At 38.7% G+C, this 21,571-nt stretch overlaps 1 protein-coding gene across 2 annotated transcripts in view; it reads right to left on the reverse strand.

Annotated features, from left to right (window-relative positions):
- CAMKMT (calmodulin-lysine N-methyltransferase) overlaps window positions 1–21,571 on the reverse strand; it is a 389,523-nt gene that overhangs the window by 38,483 nt on the left and 329,469 nt on the right. For both annotated transcript variants that reach the window (XR_003794865.1, XM_029231722.1), the window contains exons 4-7: window positions 21,432–21,492; window positions 19,361–19,415; window positions 18,242–18,305; window positions 10,703–10,769 (exon numbers count right to left, since the gene is read on the reverse strand). Coding sequence is in view for 1 of the 2 variants with exons in the window: in XM_029231722.1 (XP_029087555.1) it covers window positions 10,703–10,769; window positions 18,242–18,305; window positions 19,361–19,415; window positions 21,432–21,492 (247 nt within the window). In the remaining variant the exon portion in view is untranslated. The remainder of the gene's footprint in view (window positions 1–10,702; window positions 10,770–18,241; window positions 18,306–19,360; window positions 19,416–21,431; window positions 21,493–21,571) is intronic.

Genomic DNA, 21,571 nt, shown 5'->3' on the forward strand with positions numbered 1-21,571 from the left:
GGAGCTGGGTCTTAGAGTTGAGACAGAGATCTCTGGGAGAGCTTTCGCCGATTGATATTATGTGGTTCCAGGAGGTCTCTGGTGGCCCAATGTCCTGAACTTGGCTCTCCCACCTCAGAGGCTCAGGTTTGACACCCATCCAGAGCACCAAGACCCTGACAGCCACACGGAGGTTCTGAATTCAAAGTCCCCATCACCTTCCTAAACCCTCTCCGAGCAATTCTGGAGCTAAGAGACTGTGCCCCAGCATCACGCAACACACATGCACACAGGCCGAAAAGATTTCTTAGATATGACACAAGATGCATGATCCATAAAAGGACACATTGGTAAACTGGACTTCATTAAAATTAAAAATTTCTGCACTTTGAACAATGCTAGGAGGAGAATGCAAAGACAAGCCACAGGCTGGGAGAAAATATCATATATCTTTGCAAATCATATATCTGATAGAGAGCTTATATCCAGAACATATAAAGAACTCTGAGTATGTTAATAATAAGAAAATAAGAGACCCAATTTTTTAAAAAATGGGTAAGTCATTTGAATAGATTCATCACCAAAGAAGATACAAAAGTGGCAAATAAGCACGTGAAAAGGTATCCAACATCATTAGTCATTAGGGAAATTCAAATTAAAACCCCAATGAGATACCTCTATACACTTGTTAGAAAGGCTATAATTTAAAAGATTGACCTCATTGAGAGTTGAGGAGAATGTGGAGAAATGGAGCTCTCCGATACCGCTGAGGGGAATATAAAATACAACCACTTTCGAAAGCCGTTTGGCAGCTTCCTTTAAAAGTTAAATATATGCCTCTATATGATCTAGCTGTTCCACTCCTAGGTATCTACCCTAGAGAAGTTAAAGTATATGCCCATGCAAAGCACATATCCATCTACGCAAATGTTCATAACAGCTTTACTTGTAACAGCCCCAAACTGGCAACAACCCAAAGTTCATCAGTGGGCAAAAGGATAAAATAATTGAGGTTTAGCCATACAATGGGAGACTACTCAGGAAAAAAAAGGAAAGAACTATTGATACATGCAATAACATAGGTGATGTTAAAATAATTTTACTGACTGAAGGAACACTAAAAAAAAAGCACATACTGAATGATTTCATTATTTAAAATTCTAGAAAATATAAACTAATATAGAGTAAGGGAAAGCAAATCAGTGGTTTCCTAGAAAGGGAGGAAACTTCAAGGGTCAGAAAGGAGGGGCTACCCAGGGTCAAGAGGACACTTTGGGGCAGGGGGTGATAGACATGTTTAGCATTTCAATTATGGTGATGGTTTCTAGGGTGTACACAAATTTCAAAACTTATAAAATTATACATACAGTTGATTGGATACCAATTTCACCATAGCTAAAAATTAAGAAGAAAATGCTCTCTGAAAGACAGCAGGGTATATACATACATATAACTAGGTCCCTTGCCCCATATGAGCTTTACAATCTAAGGCATAACAATTCATATATAAAGACATGTAAAGGATGGTTTGACCAAACACCCAAATCATGTCAACGTCTTACTTGTAATTATATTGACACTAAAGTAAAATGTATGTGTCTCCATTTTATTTCATCATAATGTCAAAACCTTATTTCTGTTTGAAATGCATTACAAAGCAAAGTACCATTCTACAGATAGAAATATAAAACCAATAGTCATTGTAGGACTCCTCATGCTTTAAATATCTTAATAGCGATAGGCATGTCAAACGTGGTAAGTTTAACAGGTATAGTACAGTAGAAAGAATAATGGGCTTTGCAGCTAGAAAGCTCTGAGTTCAAATCTCAGCTCCACCACTTAAAAGCCAGTGAAGCTGAGAGATGCCCTCAAGTATAAAAAAGAGACAGTAATGGTTGCATTGCACAACGATAATGAACTGAATAAGACAGGGTATATAAAAGCGTATTATAGTTGCTCAATAAATATTAGTTTCCCTTCCCTTACTCTTGCACTAACTTACGTCTTTTCATTCTGGCTTTGAGGCTGGAGTTTCAACCTGAAATGCAAAGCCAAGTCAATTTCTGATAGGACTCCTACCTTGTGATTTAAAATTCACACTGAAAAAAATTTCTCAGCAGATGACCTTGCTGAGAGCCTGGGATTATCTGATATCATCTTTTTCTTCTTCTTCATCTTTTCTCTTCTAAGTAGGGTCACTCGTCCTGTCAAAGAGAACCACCTCCCAACCTATGGGCAGGATAAAACCATTCCTTCCTCTTGACTTTCAAACTTGAGCATGCATCAGAATCCTTGGAAAGTTTGTTAAAACACAGATTGCTCGGTTTTTTTGGGGTTTTTTTTGCGGTACGTGGGCCTCTCACTGTTGTGGCCTCTCCCGTTGCGGAGCACAGGCTCTGGACGCGCAGGCTCAGCGGCCACGGCTCACGGCTCACGGGCCCAGCCGCTCCGCGGCATGTGGGATCTTCCCGGACCGGGGCACGAACCCGTGTCCCCTGCATCGGCAGGTGGACTCTCAACCACTGCGCCACCAGGGAAGCCCAGATTGCTGGGTTTTAATCCCAGAGTTTCTGATTCAGTATGTCTGGAGTGAGACAAACTGAGATGCCTGCGAATCTGCATTTCTAACAAATTTCCGAGTGATGCTGATGCTACTGGTCTGGAGGCCCTACTTTTGAGAAGCACTGCTCTAGGTCCTTGCTCCATCAAATACTGGCCCCCATCATACTTATTTCTTCTTCCTCAGCTGTATTGGCATGCCTGCCAATATACCCAACTCCTCCTGCAACTCTGCTTCCCTCTAGTCCACATTCTATTTCTCTCTTTCCCTTTGCCATCAACATCTTGCAGGAATAGCCTACTCTCGTTGCTTCACCTGTCCTGGCAATATGACCTTTCTCACAACAGTCACTAGAACTGCTCTGCAATTTGTCTGACCTCCAGCAACGTGCAGCAGCTGACACTGCTGATCACCCAATCCTGGACCTGCTTCCACTAAGAAGCAGTATTATACCACGCCACCCTGAACCAGCCTTCCTGTCTCCAGTCCTTTCTCAGTATCCCTTCCAGGCCCCTATTACGCTGCTCCTGAAACATAGTCATTTCCCAAAATGCTGTCCTTGGCCATCTTCTCTTCTGACTCTAGTTTCCATAGTTCTGCTCTTATCTCTTGATTTTGATCTCCACATCTTCTAGCACAACACTTTCCTGAGATTTGAACCTTTATTCTTCACCGCTTGCTAGCTATTGTCACAAAGCAAATACAGGTTTATGTTCTACACCACCTCAAATGCAGCATGCCCCAAACTGCTGTCTCTTACTACTCTTCTGTATTCTTTAGTTCCCACACACGGTCACTTCTCCAGAATGGGTCCCCTCTTTGTTCACCATTTTCCATTCTTATTCAGGCCTGGACTACCTCTTTCCCTTTCTCTGGAATCACTGAGAAGGCTTTAAAACAAACAGACAAACAAAACACTTTTTATTGTAAAATAAGACACTGAAGGAGAAAACCAGGTGAAATAAATATATGACTTAACTAAGTATTATTTGGCAAATACCCTTGTTACCACCAGTCAGATCAAGAAACAACCTTGCCCGACACCTTAGAAGTCCCTTTACACGATCTGTCCCATTCACCTCCCCCTCTGCCCCAATGCAATGACTTCCTAAATGGTCTGTGGCCTCTAGCCTCTCCCCATTCATCACACTAGATAACTAAATTTGCCTAGACACATCTTTCCTACTTCTATGCCTTTGATTGTGTCCTCCCTGCTTTTCATACCTAGAATGCCCTCTTCAGCTGCTTTTCTTCCCTTGCCTTTCATTTGCTAAACCAAAGCCCAACAGCCACCTCCTTCATAAAGCTTTCTCAGATCCCCCCACCTTGAATTGGCTGCTTGTCTCTTTCTACACATCACGAATCACCCAATGAGAGCAGACTCTTCTTACATCTTGCTGGTGGGGCAAGTGTCTATCTCTCATCTGCCTGCATATCTTGAGCTTCCTAAGGCAGAAACCTCAACTTACTCATCTTTGTAACCCCTAAAGGGCCCATTGCAGTGCCTTACATGTATCAGATGCTAAATTACATTTTATTATGTTGAAATGAATAACACAAGTTGGACTAGTCATAATCATAGAATCAGAGATATGTGAAATGGAAAATATAATTAGTAAAAAAATTAATCAGTGTCTTCCTTTTGGACTCTGAAGTAAGTTTATTTCGGCTAAGTTACAAACAAAAGCATGAAGCCAGAGGATGGGATCAGCTTTAAAGTCAGTTCAGAATCACAGAAATGACCACCTGGAGCAGAAGTTCTCAAACTTCGGTATTAGAATAATTTGTAGAGCTTGTAGCTGAAACAAGAAAAACAATTTGATCATCTCCATACATGATGAAAAGACATCTGCTAAAGCTCCATATTTATTTATGGTAAATAAAATCTTTTAAGAACAGGAATCAATAAAACAAAGTCCTTAACAAGATAGAAAATATCATTTCTATTTCAACTCAAAAGCTAGTGCATACTTAATGGTGAAACACCAGAGGATTCCCAACAAAGCCAGACTCAAAGATACCTAGTTAATATCATGCTGGGATTTTTTTTTTATCCAATGAAATCATACAAGAGAAGAAAAAAGATACAAGAATCAGAAAGAAGACAAAGTTCCCATCGTTTGCAGATGATGTGATTGTTTATTGGAAAACTCAAGAGGATAAGTTGACACGGTGTTAGAGACAATAACTCACTGAGGTGACTAAACATTTGCTACACAAAACCCTATAGCTTTCTTTATACACATCCATACAAATAATAGCCAGTTATAAAATATAATGAAAGATCTCATTTATAAAAGAAACAGAAAAGGTAGTCTCTAAAAATAAACTTAACAAGAGAAATGAGGAAACATTTTAAATGCTAGTGAAACACCTAAAAAAGCTTAAAAAGAAAACTCCCTGTTCTTGAATAGAAGACTCGGAGACATAAGCTGTCAAGTCTTAGTAAATTAATTCATATATAGTTTTTTAGTCACAATGAAAATGTCACCATAATACAAATACCAACATGATTTTAGAATATTCTAGGAAGAAAGAATAATGGCAAGAGACTAGTCTTAACAGATAGGATAATATATTACAAACTTTAGTAATTTGCACAGTTTGATAAGGCCACATGAATAGACAAAGTCTACTTCTGAAAATCTGCTCTGTAGATACACTTACTTGCAAATGTACAGTTTATGTACAGATACATTTCACTGCAGCACTGTTTATAATAGCCAAATACTGAAAATAAATCGTGTCCATTATTAAAGTAAAAAATAAATTATCTTTTAGCAATGGATTCTCATATGGCCATTCTCCAAAAAAAGTTTTAAAGATTTCCCCCTTGTCCATTTTAAAGTGAGGAACTCCTTTGAAAATTAAGACATTTTTATTTGATATGTACGTTCTGTGATATAAATTTCTATGAAGGAGGGATTTTTCTGTTAAAACTGGAAGGCATTTTCACAGAGGATGCAGTAGTCTGACATGCACACCTGGCTATCAATATAGAACTTGGCCAATTTTGGGTAGTGAGATTTTGACCTTGATGAAAAGTCAGGATCAGCATGTCCAAAGAGTGAACACAAATTGTTCTATAAGAAAAGACCTTAATTTTTAATTTGCTGCAGTTTAAGGGGGCCCCTAAAAATACCATGCCCCCCAAATTTTAAAATCTGGCTCATATAAACACAAAAAGGAGAACTCTAGCACAATATCTAAAACTAGGAAACATTCACCCTGTGGGAGCTGGTTTCTTCAGTGAAGAAACACTAAATAGTGGGGATATGAGCCCTTCTATAAATGTGTCAAGCAAATAAAAAATGTTAGTAATAGAAAGTACACCTAGGTATTTCATTTTCCCATGCCCAAGACAGCAACAGAAGGAAACGGGACTGTGGCATCTCTAGAATTCTCAGCAGTTCTTGAGATTCTGTTACCATGACTCTAGCAAAACTCACTAACAGGTATATTTTATCAGAAAATTTCTAGAGGGCCCTCAGCTTTCTTATCTCAGTTACCTTCTTCTAACCTTCCTCTTCAACCTGACAAAGGACAGATAAATGCCTACTCACAATGTCAGTGTCTACAGACACTGTATATGCATGCCTGAGAAGAAGCCTGTCCTGAAATGAAAGTCAGCTATCTGATATATAAACTGATGTCTGAATCTCTAGAGCTTGACTTTCTTCTATTAAAAACTGTTTGGTTCCATAAGCCCTGTGGATTCGTATCTTATCCTATCTTTCATTTATCATGTCGTTTATCATGTCTTTCAAAATGTGCTCCAAATACAAATCTTAAAACCTTTCCTATAACAGGGATAAAGTGTACTAATTGCTTCAGGGAATATAAAAACATACTAAGTAGAGCCCTTGCCTTTATGTCCTTGCTATTATGTCTCCCTTGCTAGAATGTGAACTCTAAGAAGGCATGGACTTTCTCAGTCTTGTTCATCACTACATCTCTAACAACCCAAAACAGTACTTGGCAGACAGAAGGTGATTGAAATATTTACCAAGAAATGAATGAACCAATGAACATGAAAATAGGCAACACACTTTGAATAATGAGAGAATATGCCATGCTTCCTGGGGGACTACTCTAGGGCCAACAGAAGTTAAAAGAAGGAAAACATTAGGGCAAGCTGCCTCCTGAGAAGGCAGGAGGAAATGGTAATTAAGCCGCCTTAGAAGAAAGGATTTAGATGGATAAGGAAGGGGGAAACAAGACTGGCAAAGACCAGAGATGGGGAGGACCAAATGTGTTGCAGAAGAGTGAAGAGGCTTGGGTGACCCAAGGAGAGGGTGTATGTGGGGGAACAGTAGAAGCTACACTGAATGAAGAGAGTGAGGAAAGTGAGGGCAGACTGCAGAAGGCCTGAATAAGTCAGGAATTTTATCCCCCTTGGTTGGGATTTACATTCTTTAATCTTTTTTTTTTTTTGCCGTACGCGGGCCTCTCACTGTTGTGGCCTCTCCCGTTGCGGAGCACAGGCTCCGGACGCGCAGGCTCAGCGGCCATGGCTCACGGGCCCAGCCGCTCCGCAGCATGTGGGATCTTCCCGGACCGGGGCACAAACCTGAGTACCCTGCACCGGCAGGCGGGCTCTCAACTACTGCGCCACCAGGGAAGCCCTTAAATCATTTTTCACATCCCCAATTTAATGTTTAAAGGAAAATGAGCCTCCAAGAAGACATAAATCTTAAAAAGCAGTAGGGCAATGGAGCCAATAGCCAATCCTGGGGGCCCACATAAAGGTAAAATTTGGGTTATAAAAGAGTCTTAAAAGTTACTATGAGTTCCACAGTTTATTAAAATTAATGGTTTATCAAAGAACAATAAAAAAGTCACAGGTCTAAATTCACTAGAATTTTCACTCAAAGATACTCTTTTCTTAAGTAGAAACTTACTTTTAATATCATAGCAGGGTATATTTAATCGATTTTTTAAAATATTGTAACTGTTAACTACTATTAACTAGAGAATGACGCCATTCACTAATTCTGGAATACCTAGAAATATGCAGACATCAAAAGCTCTGAATAGTTATTAGACAGTCACAGTTTTGAAGACAGCTTCAGATAAACCTAACAATTGAGAAGCTGTAAATATCCTTGTTCTTTCACCAAACTCTAGCTATATTTAGTAGTATGATTTTCTTTGTTCAAGAGTTATTTGCTAGAACTTTGTATTTATGTTCTCGAAGGCAGAATACCTTGGGTATATTAGCTAAGTTGATAGGTGGCTGCATGGATGGACCAACGAATGAACCATCAAATGACTGTATTTAGATCTGTGAGAGGTAACGGCTATATCCTTCATATATGTGCATCCTAGATCTTTCTTAGCCAGGGCTAAAGCTTCCAGGCTTTTGCAAACACATCTTTCATATTTAGCAACAATCACACTTAGATTAAAATGGAACAGAGGGAATAAGCGAGTTTGGAAGGGAAGAGCATTATTCCAGGCAAGGCGGCTGGTGGTTATGAGAGCAGGAATGGATTTACTGTCAAGCTAATGAAGCCTAATCATTGGGGCCCCCTCCCTCTCACAGGCCCCTTCCCGGGCCCACAAGCAGCCCCAGTGATGGGTTCACATGGTTGTAAGCTTCTGTAAAATCTGTCAAAGTAAAAGGTATAATCGAACTCATTCTCCTAAAGAGAGCCCTCAAAATAAGTTTCAGGCCACTCACCAACTGGGTCTGCCCTGAAGGAAGAGGCTGGTAGCAGGACGAATGCTGCTTCCTGAGAACATTGGCAGAGCAGGGGGAACAGGAGCTTGGGGTGCCAGTCAAATTTCTGGGGGGTCTTCTATTTTTTTTCTTTTTAAAAAAACACACCATTTCCGAGGTTCACAGTTCTCATACCACGATTTTCCTTTCTGCCTTTACATCTTTGCAAATGAAGTCACAGAAGACATTCAGCTGTTACAAACTTCATGTCAAGCTTTGAAGTGCTTTTTAATAGCAGAAATATTTGGCTCACGTGTGGGCTTTGTAGCTATGGTAAATACCTCTTAGTTATCTGTCGCTACTGTTATTCCACACCTCCAATTTGGAGGAGAAATTCTGCATATGCATTGAGGCACTAAAAAAGAATATTGAAGTATATCTCAGCTCTTTTGTGAACGGTTTCCTTTTATTTCTTCTCACATGGGGCTAATGCTTTCACCATACTGTACTGGTTATGGGTGGGAAAGCAGTGGATAGAAGGGGAACGCTGATTATTACATCATTGGTTGGCAGTTTCCTCTTAGCTTCTTGAAGGTTAAGTGGTCAAGTAGCTCCTTAATATGAGATCAAGGCATTTCAAGGACTGACTCATCCACCTGTTTCCTGGCAACGTGCTTTCGTAGACTTTAGACGAAATGCTTACAGTGGTTAAAAAAGAAACTGACCACAATTAATATGAAATAAAGACGGAAAAAAAAAACCCTCATCTTGGAAGTTTCTGTATGACTACTGACATACAGACTATATGTCCAGGTACATCTCAGAACAATATATTAGAAATAGCATTTTTGAGAACAATAAATAGAAACAAAGGCATTTTGGATCTACCCTGTGTTGAACAATGACATTTTGCTTCTTTATGTAACTTCATTATTTTATGAAGGGATGATAGAAAATACTACTGCACTCCATAAGTTAAACACCTGACATTTTTATTCCTCAAAATGCAACATTTTAGAATTCTAGATGTTTATTAATTAGTGATTATTAACACCCAGTAAACAACATTATGTCTTGTAAAAACACAATCTCTCTTCACAGCATGATGCTGAAATCTATTATTCCCCGATTCCATATGCTGAAATACACTCAAATGGTCACAAATGACCTTAAGCATTAAATAAATGTAAATGAGGACAACATAGAAAATGTGTTTTTGATTGATAACTAAAAGACCAGGTTGAAAATCACATCCAAAAATGAAGTCTTCCACAGAAGGGTATGGCAGTCTGCACTGTGGAATAAAAGCTGTCCTAAGAATGAAGAATACCCAGGTAGGAGATTGCTCTTTCTCTGGACCTACTGGAGGTTTTCTGCGAAACAGAACTGGTTTATTCTTTTTTTTGAGAAACACAGAGCATACTGCCCCCTGTGCCATCAGCCTACTGTGAACATTCTAATGCAGGATTCAAAAATTCGTACATGGACACATTATATTCACCAGTTAATATAAGATAAAAGAAGTTATCACTACTCCATATCCTCATCCCAGTATGTTTTCCACTTTAGTTTTTAAGCATTGTTGCTATTCATCCACCTTTGTTCCCCTGCAAGCTGAGCAGTTTGGGGTGGGAAAGCATCCTCAAACATAGAGAAAACTCAAAATGTCAAAGGATGACAGATTAACAGTAATTAAAGAATTAATTAAAACTTAGATTGTTCTTCCAATAATGTCTGTAGTTAAACACATAAAGGAAAAATACACAGATACAGATATTTCTTGTGAAAACTACTAAATGATTACTTATTCCTCTAGGTCCATACCAACGGGGCAAAATTAAAATGTAGCATCACAGGAAACACCATTGTTTTGGTTGAGGGTAAGCCATTCTCCTACTTTGGATAAGAAGGAACAGAATCTAAAAGGGAATGAATACCTAGACTATTTTAAAACCATGAAAGAGAACAGGGTTTCTCAATCTTGGTTCCATTGACATTTTGAGCCAGAGAGTTCTTTGCTGGGGGGAGGGTTGTGGGGATGTCTTGCACAGGCCTAGCGGCATCCCTGGCCTCTATCCACTAGATGCCAGTAGCAACCACCTTGCCCCAGTTATAACAATAGAAAAGTCCCCTGGGGCAAAATTGCCCCCCTCCACCAGGTTGAAAACCAGTGAAATAGAGCCATTCACAAGAAGGTCCCAGGCTGGGCTTCTCCCAACCTCATACTGTACCCTCTCAATCCTTAAGTCATTCCCAACCCAGTGTTTAACATAGTTATCTTCAGTTTTTCTCATCTATTAATTGTAGGTAATGAAAACGCCTGCCTGCTTCATTACAGGTTCTTGTAAGCATTAAATAAGATACTTTTAAAGTGCTTAAAACAGTGCCTGACCCACAGTAAGTGTTTAATAAATATTAGCTATTGTTAGTTTTAATAATCATCCATAGTACTGAGAAAAGCAGTTTCAACCAGAGTGTTTTAATGCAAAAAGGTATCTTACCAGCTTGATATGTTCCCAGTCTTAAACACACCAGCCGTCTGATTCCTTGTGATGATGTCTCTCACATCTATAGGCCACAGTTAAGAAAGCTTCTGCAGTGATTGTCAACTGACTCCCTGCCAGAAAGAGGCCCACAAACACTACGATATTCTTATCGTATGCGGGATCAGCATGGTGAGAAGAGCTGTAGCGTGTGAGGCAGGAGGAGAAGGGTGTAGCCCTGGCTCTGCCACCAAATGTTGAATTACTTGTCACAGGCAAGCTCTTTTAATTCCCTGGACTGTAGTTTTATCACCTGTGAAATATACATTTCAGTGAGCACATTGTCAAGGCCCAGGGTGATAAGCACTGGTCAGGGAAGATGACTGTGCCATAGGTGCCAGGCCCCACTTGCTTAAAAGAGCTAGAAGCCCCAAGGTTAGCCTCTTTCCGTCAGCGGGGAGGGCAATGGCAGTCTTCTGAGACTCTCCAAGTTGAAGTATTTTCAATCTCCGAAATGCCAGTGGGGAGAGTGAGGATGAGCTGCAGGGAAAGACTTGGGGGGAAGTGAGAAGGGAAAGATGGAGAAAGGCTGGAGAATCTCTGAGGGAAAACTAATTACTGAAGAAGAAAATTCTTCTGAAGTGAAAGGCCCCTTGAAGAATTGTCTTTACAGACTTACAGTTTGGCCTTTGGCCATCGGCTGACATGTAAGGACTTGTACAAAAAGAGCCATATTTATTGAAGCCATGTTTTGAGGAGCTGGTCCATTAGAGAACAGAGTGCCATCTTCATGAGGACCCATGGGAGAAATCATGTCAGGTTTCAACACTGGGAAAAACTGGACTTCAGATCAACTAGTTTTGCTTCAGCTTCTGGACACTATAAATCTTAGAACTGCTCCTGTTTCTCTTTTTGCTCTGGTCCTTGTGCAACTCAGAGCCAAATGGATGATCTCAGCTGAACAACTACAAGTGCTCTATGGCGCATCTTTCCTCTACCGGTCCTATTCCTGCCTTCATGATGTTTTCTTGGCTTTCTACTGTCCAACTGCCCTCGCTTTCTCCTTTATTTTATATGGTATATTCTGTGTGTCACTGTAAGAAGCCTTAAAATCCCTCTTTTGGAATAAAGCAAGGTTTAAATAAACAAGAAATAAAATATTTCCAGTGAAGGTTGCAAGCTGAACTAAATTGGGCCCATGGGGAGGACACCAAGCAGACAAGCGATGTTCCCCTATTGCTCAGAAAAACAGATTTCCTGAATGCTCAAAGCAAGCACTGGCCAAGATCTCCCTGTAAGAACAGAGCCACAGGACATTTTAACCGAAATCTCTGCTTGAAACACCCGGCACACCCATTTCTTCTCTGAGTGAATAAGCAGGTACTGTGATAGCTTTCTTCCCCCAGGAGTGGGTAGGAAAAATCAATTAGGTCTCCTAATGAAGGGCTTTGTTGAGGTTTACAAAAGTGCTATAATGCAGACTTTTTTTTTTTTTTTTTCTGGGTGAACTTTCCTGTATGCAAATTAAATACCGTTAAATTACATTCATTAAAAAAATAAAAGAGACTAATTTGCCTACTTGTTTTGATTAACTAAAATGACACATCGGCCTACAGTTTTGTCTATTTCAGGAAGAAAGTATTTCAGGAAAGTCTTCTAAATGAAATGTCTTGTAGAAAAAGGACAGCTGACGTCTTTATTCTGAGAACAAAATTAGTAAAGAGTCAGCTGACAACTGGTTTTGATTAAGTTCCCCCACACTATGGCCACACCCTTCTCGGCGTTTCCATGACATCCAAACCACATGCCATAATGTGCTAGGTACACCTGTAGCGTCGTATGAGTACATGACTAATTTGTCAAGCCAAACATATTATTTTGTTAGTGGAGGTAATACGTTTTATAAAATAGTCACAGGGAAGTTAAATTATATCACTCAGAAAACCTATTAATAATTTTTAGTAAACATCTTAACACTATATACTTTTATACAATTTATAAAACTGTGAGTCCAGGTGATCAGGCTGAAGCAAGAATATGTATTTATATTCTAGAAGCAATTTTATTTTAATGAAAAAATTCACAGCAGTACTTAGGCTGCTTTATTTTTAGAACTGGGAAGGAAATATAGTTTGTGGTTTAGGAGGTGTTTTTTATATGAAAACAAGTACCTAGAGAAAAAATGGCCACAGTATATTAAAATATTGCCTTAAGAGATATATTTTGATATTCTGCTCCCCGCCCTTTACTTTAGGTCAGATTCTGAGGTGGTTCCTCTGGCTGGCGCTGTGTCCAATAATAGATTTTCTCATTCTTCTGTGTCACTTCGGGGTAATAAAGGGAATTCAATCAAATCGAGCCAGTCTGTCCAGGATAGTGTTCAACAGCATGCACCAAATCCTATTCTCTGAAGGCACCCACCTTCTGGAAGACTCCAGTGGGAGATGCTGGGTGCAAAGAAAGCCTTAATGTGATTTCTGATTAAATAGATACAGAGCAATCACCTTCAGTCTCCTAGTCTGGGCACCTGGACTTCTGAGCTCTAGGATATATGCTTGTGGCTAAAAGAAATCAGGATTCTATAACTAGATTTTCTCTTCAAACAAAGCATGGTTCAAGAGCGGGGATCCATCTTAATTTTGTTTCAGTTGATTTTTATCCTTAAAAAAAAAAATATATATATATGTTTGTATAATAATAGTTGTTTGAACAAATTATATATGTTATATACATAAATATAATTAAGCTAATTATATATAAATCTTGTTTAAAATATTAGCCTCCTCCTGCAATCTGTGATTATTATATTTATCAGTAGCTGCATATATTCAATACATTTTTGAGAGTTGGCATTTTTCTTTAAGCAAGAAAGTATTTTTAAAATAATAACATTGTAAAAAAAAATAATAATAATAACATTGTGATTCACAAAGCATTACTTTCTTGGCTTATGCTACCTTTAGTTTCATTGCACCTCACTGATGTGGCAATATTTGTTAATTTAAATGCTGTGAAATATTCTTAAATGTGCTTATTACTCATATGAATTGAGAGTACGATGTAGAGGCGTTTTGAACTCTGTTAGCAATGTCAACTGTACATTTATGGATGAGAAGCCTCTTCCTCCAGTGCAAGATGATACTCACCAAATCATTCTAGTTTTTGGTGAAGAGATGGTTTAATGGGGGTGGCAGGGAAGCTATGAAGTCACATGAACCTGACTTCTAGCACTGGTTCTGATACTTAGTGACTGTGTGAATTTGGGTAAATTAACTTCTCTGAGCTGCACCTCAAGAATAGGAATAATGTAGCTATTTTATAGACTTATGGAGTACCACATAGTAGGTGCCTAACACATAGTAGGTGCCTAAATCACGTCAATTCATTATCTTTTTCAATAATTCAGGCAAAAGCTTTGGAGGGATGAGAGGCTGGTGACGGTAACTAAAGTGAGGTTTGGCAGTTAAGCTTTATTTCTTTTCCCTGTTGCTCAAAACTATTATGTGAACACTTTTATTGTAGAATTTAAATGACGGGAAGGAATCAAAGAACTTCTGCCCTGTAGATTTTCAGTGTTTTTCACGTGTATAAATGTGCTCTGTATAGGTATAGTCTGTGTCCTCCAAGAACAGGAACTTGGTCTGTCTTGTTCACTGCTATATCTTTCGCACTTGAAATGGCATGCAGTTAATAGTGGTTTAATTCCTTTTAATTAATTAATTAATTAGCTTAATTTATTAGCTAACTTAAATTTAATTTTCAAAGCTATTTGTTGAACTCCTACCCAATATGAGGCACACAGAGTCCATTTTGGACCTATCTAGTAAATAGAAGAACAGCTGACACTGATATTGGAGGAAGGGGCCTGGACCCAGGATGATGGCCTGGCATTCCCAAGGTCTCAGCCATCCACAGGCCGTGCAGTCACATGAAGCTTCATTTATTAATTATTCAAGTCAGAGATGCTGTTAAATAAAATAATGTTAAGCCAGGGGTATCTTCTTTAAAATTCACAGGAGATTTACCAATTTTTGGAGAATCCTAAGCTCAAGATCATGATCCAGACGGTGCATATTGTGGGGATAAGATGCCTGGGTCAGAATCATGAGCCTGGGTCACCAAGCATCGCCATATTCTGCAGATAACCCGCTTGGTGTTTACTAAGGACGGGTCAGGGCAGGGTACTTGTGTTAGGTGAATTAGTGAGTGTTCCAGAAAGGGCTGCTCACCTTAGGTGTTGTACTTTTATTCACTATGATTTGGAAGAGGCTTAGCATCAATAATAACTCAGTATACCATTTCTTTCCCCTATTCTTATGTCACTGTCAACACCAGCTCCAGACTTTATTGAGTAATTATTATCTGGGGACACTTGGAGATTTCTTTCTTCATTACACTAAAAAGGCTGTGCTGAAGAAGAGGGAACACAGTTCACACTATTTTAGGATACATTCGAGAACTGGATGAACCAAATGATGCCATTTCTGATTTATCCTTTGTTCCCTTTGGGTACAGATAAAACAGCATCTGAAGGGCTCTCAGCTAGCGGGCTCTAGGTTAGACCCAGCAGTGCAGTTTAAAGGCCAAGGAAAACCTCGGGGACATATACCCATGAGTCTGAGAAAATATTTAACAACATTCCCTTATACCTCAAGTGTTACTCTCTTTTCAGATATCTCTATTTAATAAATCTCAAATCCACATCTAGCATTCTAGGTTCAAGGTAGAGAGCTCTAGAAGACATAGCCAAATCCGTTTGATACATTTTATGGAGACAATAAATAACCTTACAACTGGTTGATATGCTTCTATGATATAAAGATTCAGAACGCCTCCATTCATTGCCTCATATATTTAAAAAATAGAAATAACAGAAGATAAACAGGAAATATCAGAAAATGCTATTTTTAAAGGTAAAAATCAGAATCTTAGAAGCTTAAGCGACTAGGAAGTAAGACTCAGTTGGATTCACTCAATTCAGATGCCTAGAACAACAAAAATAATTTTTTAAATGATGAGAATAATATACAGGCCAATACTCAGATGTGATGTGTGATTGCCAGGTCGATTTTCAATTACATTTCACTGATGTATTCATTTGTTTCTTAATGTGCTCATCTTGCCCATTAAGAATAATTAGCAGCTTTGCTTAGAGATTTTCTGGCTTCTGGCAATGTTTCTCCCTCTTTTTTGTTGACATCCACTTTTACTTTTTAGAAAGTAATTTTTGGATAATATCCTACAACTGCTATATAATTTAGGCTTCCTAAAATTTTAAAGGAAAGATGTAAACAGTAATTTTTAAATGAATTTGTTTCAATCTATATGCATCAACAGTATGTGATTCAGTGAATCTGTTATTTTACAGAAAGTGGGCACACAAATAGAAAAAAAAATATTTCATTCATATTAACCTCACTTGGTAAAACAGCTTACAAGGAATGCCAGTTATAAGCTCTGGTAGCAAATCAAGAATAACATTAGTATCAAAAGCAGGAAAAACACGTTGCCAATTTTTAAGGCTTTATGCATGCTTTTTTCTCTTAATTAAAAAAAATTAGATCTAGTTACAACAGAAAAAGGCACACAAACATAGAACAACTGCATGATAAAAACTAAACCCTGTCAAGAAAGTCCTAAGAGATGAAATAAAACACACTAACAGTTTTGGTCTGCATCCTGAAAGGACCTACTTTATCTACATTGTAAAGTTCTTCCCCTCCTGCCCTTTGGCACCCTGCTATATTAAACCCATTGTAAAACCCAGCACAATAAAGCACTCTCAGGGCTGAGCTTCTGAGGACCAAATGTTAAAAATCCATTTTCTTGGGAGGGGGCTGTACCAATCATTTCTTTGAAAGGCCCACGGAGTGAGTACAGAATCTGAGATTTCCTCTCTGATTTCAAGAGCTGGCATGGAATCTTTGCTGTTTAAAGCAAAGGTGCATTAATTAATGACTAGCATTGCTTCCCTTCTTTGGAAGCTCTGTAGTTTAGCTCAACAATAATTTTAGTACAATTAAATTTACATACTGACCACAGATGCTTCCCATAGTTTGATAAAAGTTCTAATTGGTTTCTGATGCTATTAAATAATAAGACACCTGCTGACTTGAGAAAGACCTCAGGCTGCTGGGCCCAATCTGAAAGTTTCTGTGGTTAAAATGACCTTCTTTTCCCCAATAATCCTGCTTTTTTTTCCCCCCCAAAAAACATCGCTGGGGCTGAGCCAGCATACCTGACTTCCTGTTGCTCTCTGTGTTCCCTGACATGTGGAGGAGGAGCAGAGTGAAATGATACAGTGCATGGAAGAACTCAGAATAAAGCAGAGTGAATGAAACAATATCGCTCATCTTCAGGAATATTTTGAGAAACTTGCGACAGTCTGAAGATCATGATTAAAATCCTGCATTTTAAAAAAGGAAGCACCTTTTGTGATCTCTTTCCCCTGTGTGAAAGGCCAAGATTGTGATTGGCTGTTTTTCCTTCCTGATTTTTTTTTTTTTTTTTTAAGTGTGTCAGGCAATTAGCTGGGTGGGGCTCTGTAGAGCACACAAGTGCCGCTGAACAATATTAGCTACTGTGCTTCTGGCACCTCCTTTCTCCTGTCTGAGCAGCCTGATACAGCTACTGCAAATTTTATTTTAAAAAAATTATATAGCAGAGGCAGAAGAAGAAAATCGAAAATAGGCTCTAGTAGGATGCTTACCTCTTACAAAAATCAAAACTGCTTTGGCATTTTAGGGGCCTAAAATCCAAATAAGTAGACTGCCTCTTTCATAATGTAAATGGAAGGCACACCAAAAAATCCAAAGCAAATATATCCTCCACTTTTCTTCTCAATTTCTAATGGCTGTTAACTGCTCCTGAACAAATCAGCTCGATTGCTAAAGTAGCCACAAATTATGCTTGCTTTCTTAAAGTACAGTTCAATTTTCATGAACTCTGTGTACATATTAGTAAAGCATAATCTAATATAATGGGGTTTGAACTGTAATAGCATAGCAGAACAAAAGAGATAGCTTTTATAATCCTAAATAAAAGGAAATAATGAAAAACTGATAGCCGTTTCCAGTGAGGAGATATAGGGAACTCCTCGGGAATTAGAGTAGGTATAATATTGCATGGTCTGCACATACAACATCAAACGGAAGAAAGGTAATAATGAACATGAAGCTGGAAGTTAATTTTTACAAGCAATATGCAATAGAATAAACGTTAAATCATTTATTTTATCCCGGCAAATTTCAATGGAAATAAAAGGACAAGAGTGCTTGAAAATTATTATGAAACAAATGTTCTTATTGCTTTGAGTGGTCCACAAATCATAAGCTCCTTTAATGAGAAGTGACTATAAAAATCCATTGGAATTAAAAAAAAACCACTTAGTCGTATCCAATGAATTCCATATATTTCTACTTTTTCTTAATTACTTATCATGTGTGTGTGGGGAACTCTCTTTTAATACCCCATGCTGTCTTTCTTTATATCAATTGTTACTCAGCCGGGAAAAAGGAATGAGCACAACAAACCCGTTTTCTATCTGAATAAGGATACTTCTGATGGCCTTTTCATTCCCATCAGTTAACAGAACTTCTTTGACATCTGCAGAAATAGCAACCTGAAAAAAGAAGGGAGCACAGCAAACAATGAGCAAATATGCTTGTCTGTGTGGAAGTGAAGACAGGAGTGACAAGCCTTCAGTATCATGCTTCCTCACCTATTTCTCTGTAACAATCTTCAATCTTTTTTCATTTTATGTCTGCATTATTTTAATCATTCAATCAAATCAGTCAATACTTTTATCATTCCATTTGCGGGAGCCTCTATCTTGCTATCATTCTGTTCGGTAATTGCATTGTGACAGCGGATGATGGTATTCTGAGAGGCTTTCATTTGTGGGCTTCTGTTTATCTAGTAGAGCCATCATACAAGGCTGTCACTCTGCCTTTCAGCTTGCTTCTGTCTGACTGCCTGATGCCCTTCATATAACTTTGCATTGCAGGCAGATGGCTTTGTGAGGGTAATTTTTTTGTGAGCTTTGACATGCTCGCACATTGGGCTGTAACCCTGACACATTGTGTAAGAGCGACAGGTTTGTCAAATGCCAATCAGTGTAACAATATGCTTTTATTTGTAGAGACATAAAAACTTGTCTAATGCACTGTGCTGCTACATAATATCTCCTGAATACATGACTCAGAACCCAGAGAATGGGGAACGACGTTCCTGAATGGCCAATCTAATTCAAAAGAATCTAATTACTGAGCGCTCTGGATCATGTTTGTTGGTGTAATAATGCAGGCAAAACATTAGCAGCTATATCATGGTGCTCCAACTGTGATTCGCCGGGCTATTCCTGTATCTTAGCAAATGGGACTATAATCTGAAAAAAAAAAAAAAATGCTTTCGCTATGGCGAAGAAACACTGTGCGAGGCCTGGAATGTCACAACAAGCAGTATTGACTACACTGAGGTAAAATGTTTCTGCTCATCGAGGCAACCATAAAATCAATATGATCCGAAAGTAAGTCAATCTAGAAGGTCTCTCAAGACCCGGCAGCTTGACCGCCGCTGATGCTGTTGACGGTTCTCTGACCCAGCAGTTGGAGGCCCTGGAACATTTTTCCTTTTGTTCCTCCCTCTGAATGGGATTGGAATTGAGAAAAGACCTACCATGAGCCCAGCCAAGCATGTCATGCCACCCCCTAGCTCACACACAGCAAGGTCCCTGAAAGAGAGAAAAGAAATGGTAGAACCCACACAAATTAGATGAAAACGGTCAGAGAGCTATATATGTTACAAGAAGAAATTTCCATCTGCGGTAAGAACGGCGCTACCGGGAAGTTGTGGAGACATGACGAGGCTCCCGCATGTCGTTTTGCGTTTTAAAAATAATTATGAAATAGAAAAGTCACAAAGCAGGCAAATCAGTGGGGGTTCCCTCATTAGTGTTCACTGCAACATTACCACCGCTGAGCTGAAAAATCGGAGAAGGTTCCCTTTTTTTCCCTCGTCAATGGCGCTGTCTTTTAGAACTAAACTAGCTAGAGTAGCGAAAGATAATTGTTAGGAAAGGATAACACTGTTAATCCACATTCATTCCTTCAAAAACAGTTAGTTAGACAAGTAAATGAAGAATATATATGAGTGTGTATATACCTATATTATGGTTACATACACACAACACACACACACAAATACATGCAATCTTGAATTTTAAAAAAAAATTCTAAAACAAACTGAAACATTTTGGAAAGCTGAACCGCCCCCATAAAGAACAATTACACAAAGAGCATTTAGCAATTAACACTTAAATCACAATTGACCCCAACACAACACAGTGAATAAACAATGCAGGGACATAATATGGTTAAGCCAGCAAACCCAGGCTCAAGTAGTGACTGGGCTCTGACTTCACCGCTCACAAGTAAAGCAGCTCAGAGTTAAAGCTGACAGTCTGGGGAGGGGGGGGGTGGGGAGGTGCAGTCTGGCACTCTGCACTTACCTTCCTCTTTGTGCCTAAATATCAGCCCTCAATGTGTGACATTCCTGCCCTGGCCCAGTGCTCGCTGATTGGAGCTCCAGGCAAGCTTAAGCACAGTGAGATGAGCAGATGCCAGACTTCTAGGGCAGCTCTGCAGCCCAATTCAGTACTGCCCTGTTCTTACTTTATATGCTTAGACTCTTTAAGAGATCGTTTCTTCTTCCCAGTTTGGGAAGTTTATTTCCTCAACAGGATAAAAAAAAAAAAAAAGAGAGAGAGAGAGAAAGAGAGAGACAATCAAGGGAGGGAGAGGTGAAAAGAGAAGGAAGAGGAGGAAAAGAAGCCAAGCAAGGACATTCATATTCTGAAATACCCATAATGAGTATTTAGTTGTTCAAAGCAATTACAGACTGGTTGGTAAATATGGACCCACAGAGCTTCAAAAACTAAATATTATTGACCCCATCTTGTAAATACATATTGTTAAAGCACACACCCAATCTTATAAGTATATATTGTTAAAATGATCACTAACGGCTTGTCTGGAATCATAATGGGCTATTCAGGAAGCATATACTGGATGACTTTTATAAAATGGGAATAAAATGAAAAAACCCATATTTTCTGGGTCTACCAAACATCTTCAGCATTTTTTTAAAAAAGGAGTTTTTTCTTCTTCCTGAATCCCACCCATGGGTTTAATCTATAATGCACATTGACAGTTGAAAACGTTCATTTCCATAGCATGAATCTGCAATAGTAATTTATATTTTACAAATACATATTGTCTTGGGTATATAAAATACCTTTAAAATCAAGGGTGGGATGGCATCTTTAAATCATAGCTGTGGGGTATTTATTTATCAAAAGTTCTGTAGTGATTTCCCTAGCAGAAGTTTAAAGAAGGTCTTTATTGTTTTTTTTGACCATCACAATTGGTAAGGATTGATTGAAGCTTCACTTTTGTTTCCCCAAAATCAAAGTGAAATAAAATGCCTTGAGTGGAAATCAAAAGCCTTTGACATATAGCAAAAAGCTTGCTGTGCAATATTAGTACCCAAAGGCAATTCAGATTTCTTTTTCAGAAGCAACATGTTTTCACCATGACCTTTTCCCCCCTTTCCTTCCTTTTTTTCTTTCTTCCTTTCTTATATATATATTTTTAACAGTCTAATTTGAAGAATGTAATCATGGCGATCTTTAATATGCAGACACAGTACCCATAGTGCGCTAAACAAATTTTTAGGTGCAGCTTTGTACCTGAATACATCACTGTGCTTGAGGCAGTAGTAAGCCAAAACCTCTTCAGCCGGCCAGATGCCTGGAAAACACAAGAGGATATAGGCTTTTTGATTACAGAAGTTTCTTCTACAAACACTCCTTACAGTCATTCCCTTAAG

Source organism: Monodon monoceros, unplaced genomic scaffold, assembly GCF_005190385.1.
Source record: "Monodon monoceros isolate NGI ecotype Baffin Bay Population unplaced genomic scaffold, NGI_Narwhal_1 Super_Scaffold_19, whole genome shotgun sequence".
In the NCBI taxonomy this organism is placed as follows: Eukaryota; Metazoa; Chordata; class Mammalia; order Artiodactyla; family Monodontidae; genus Monodon; species Monodon monoceros.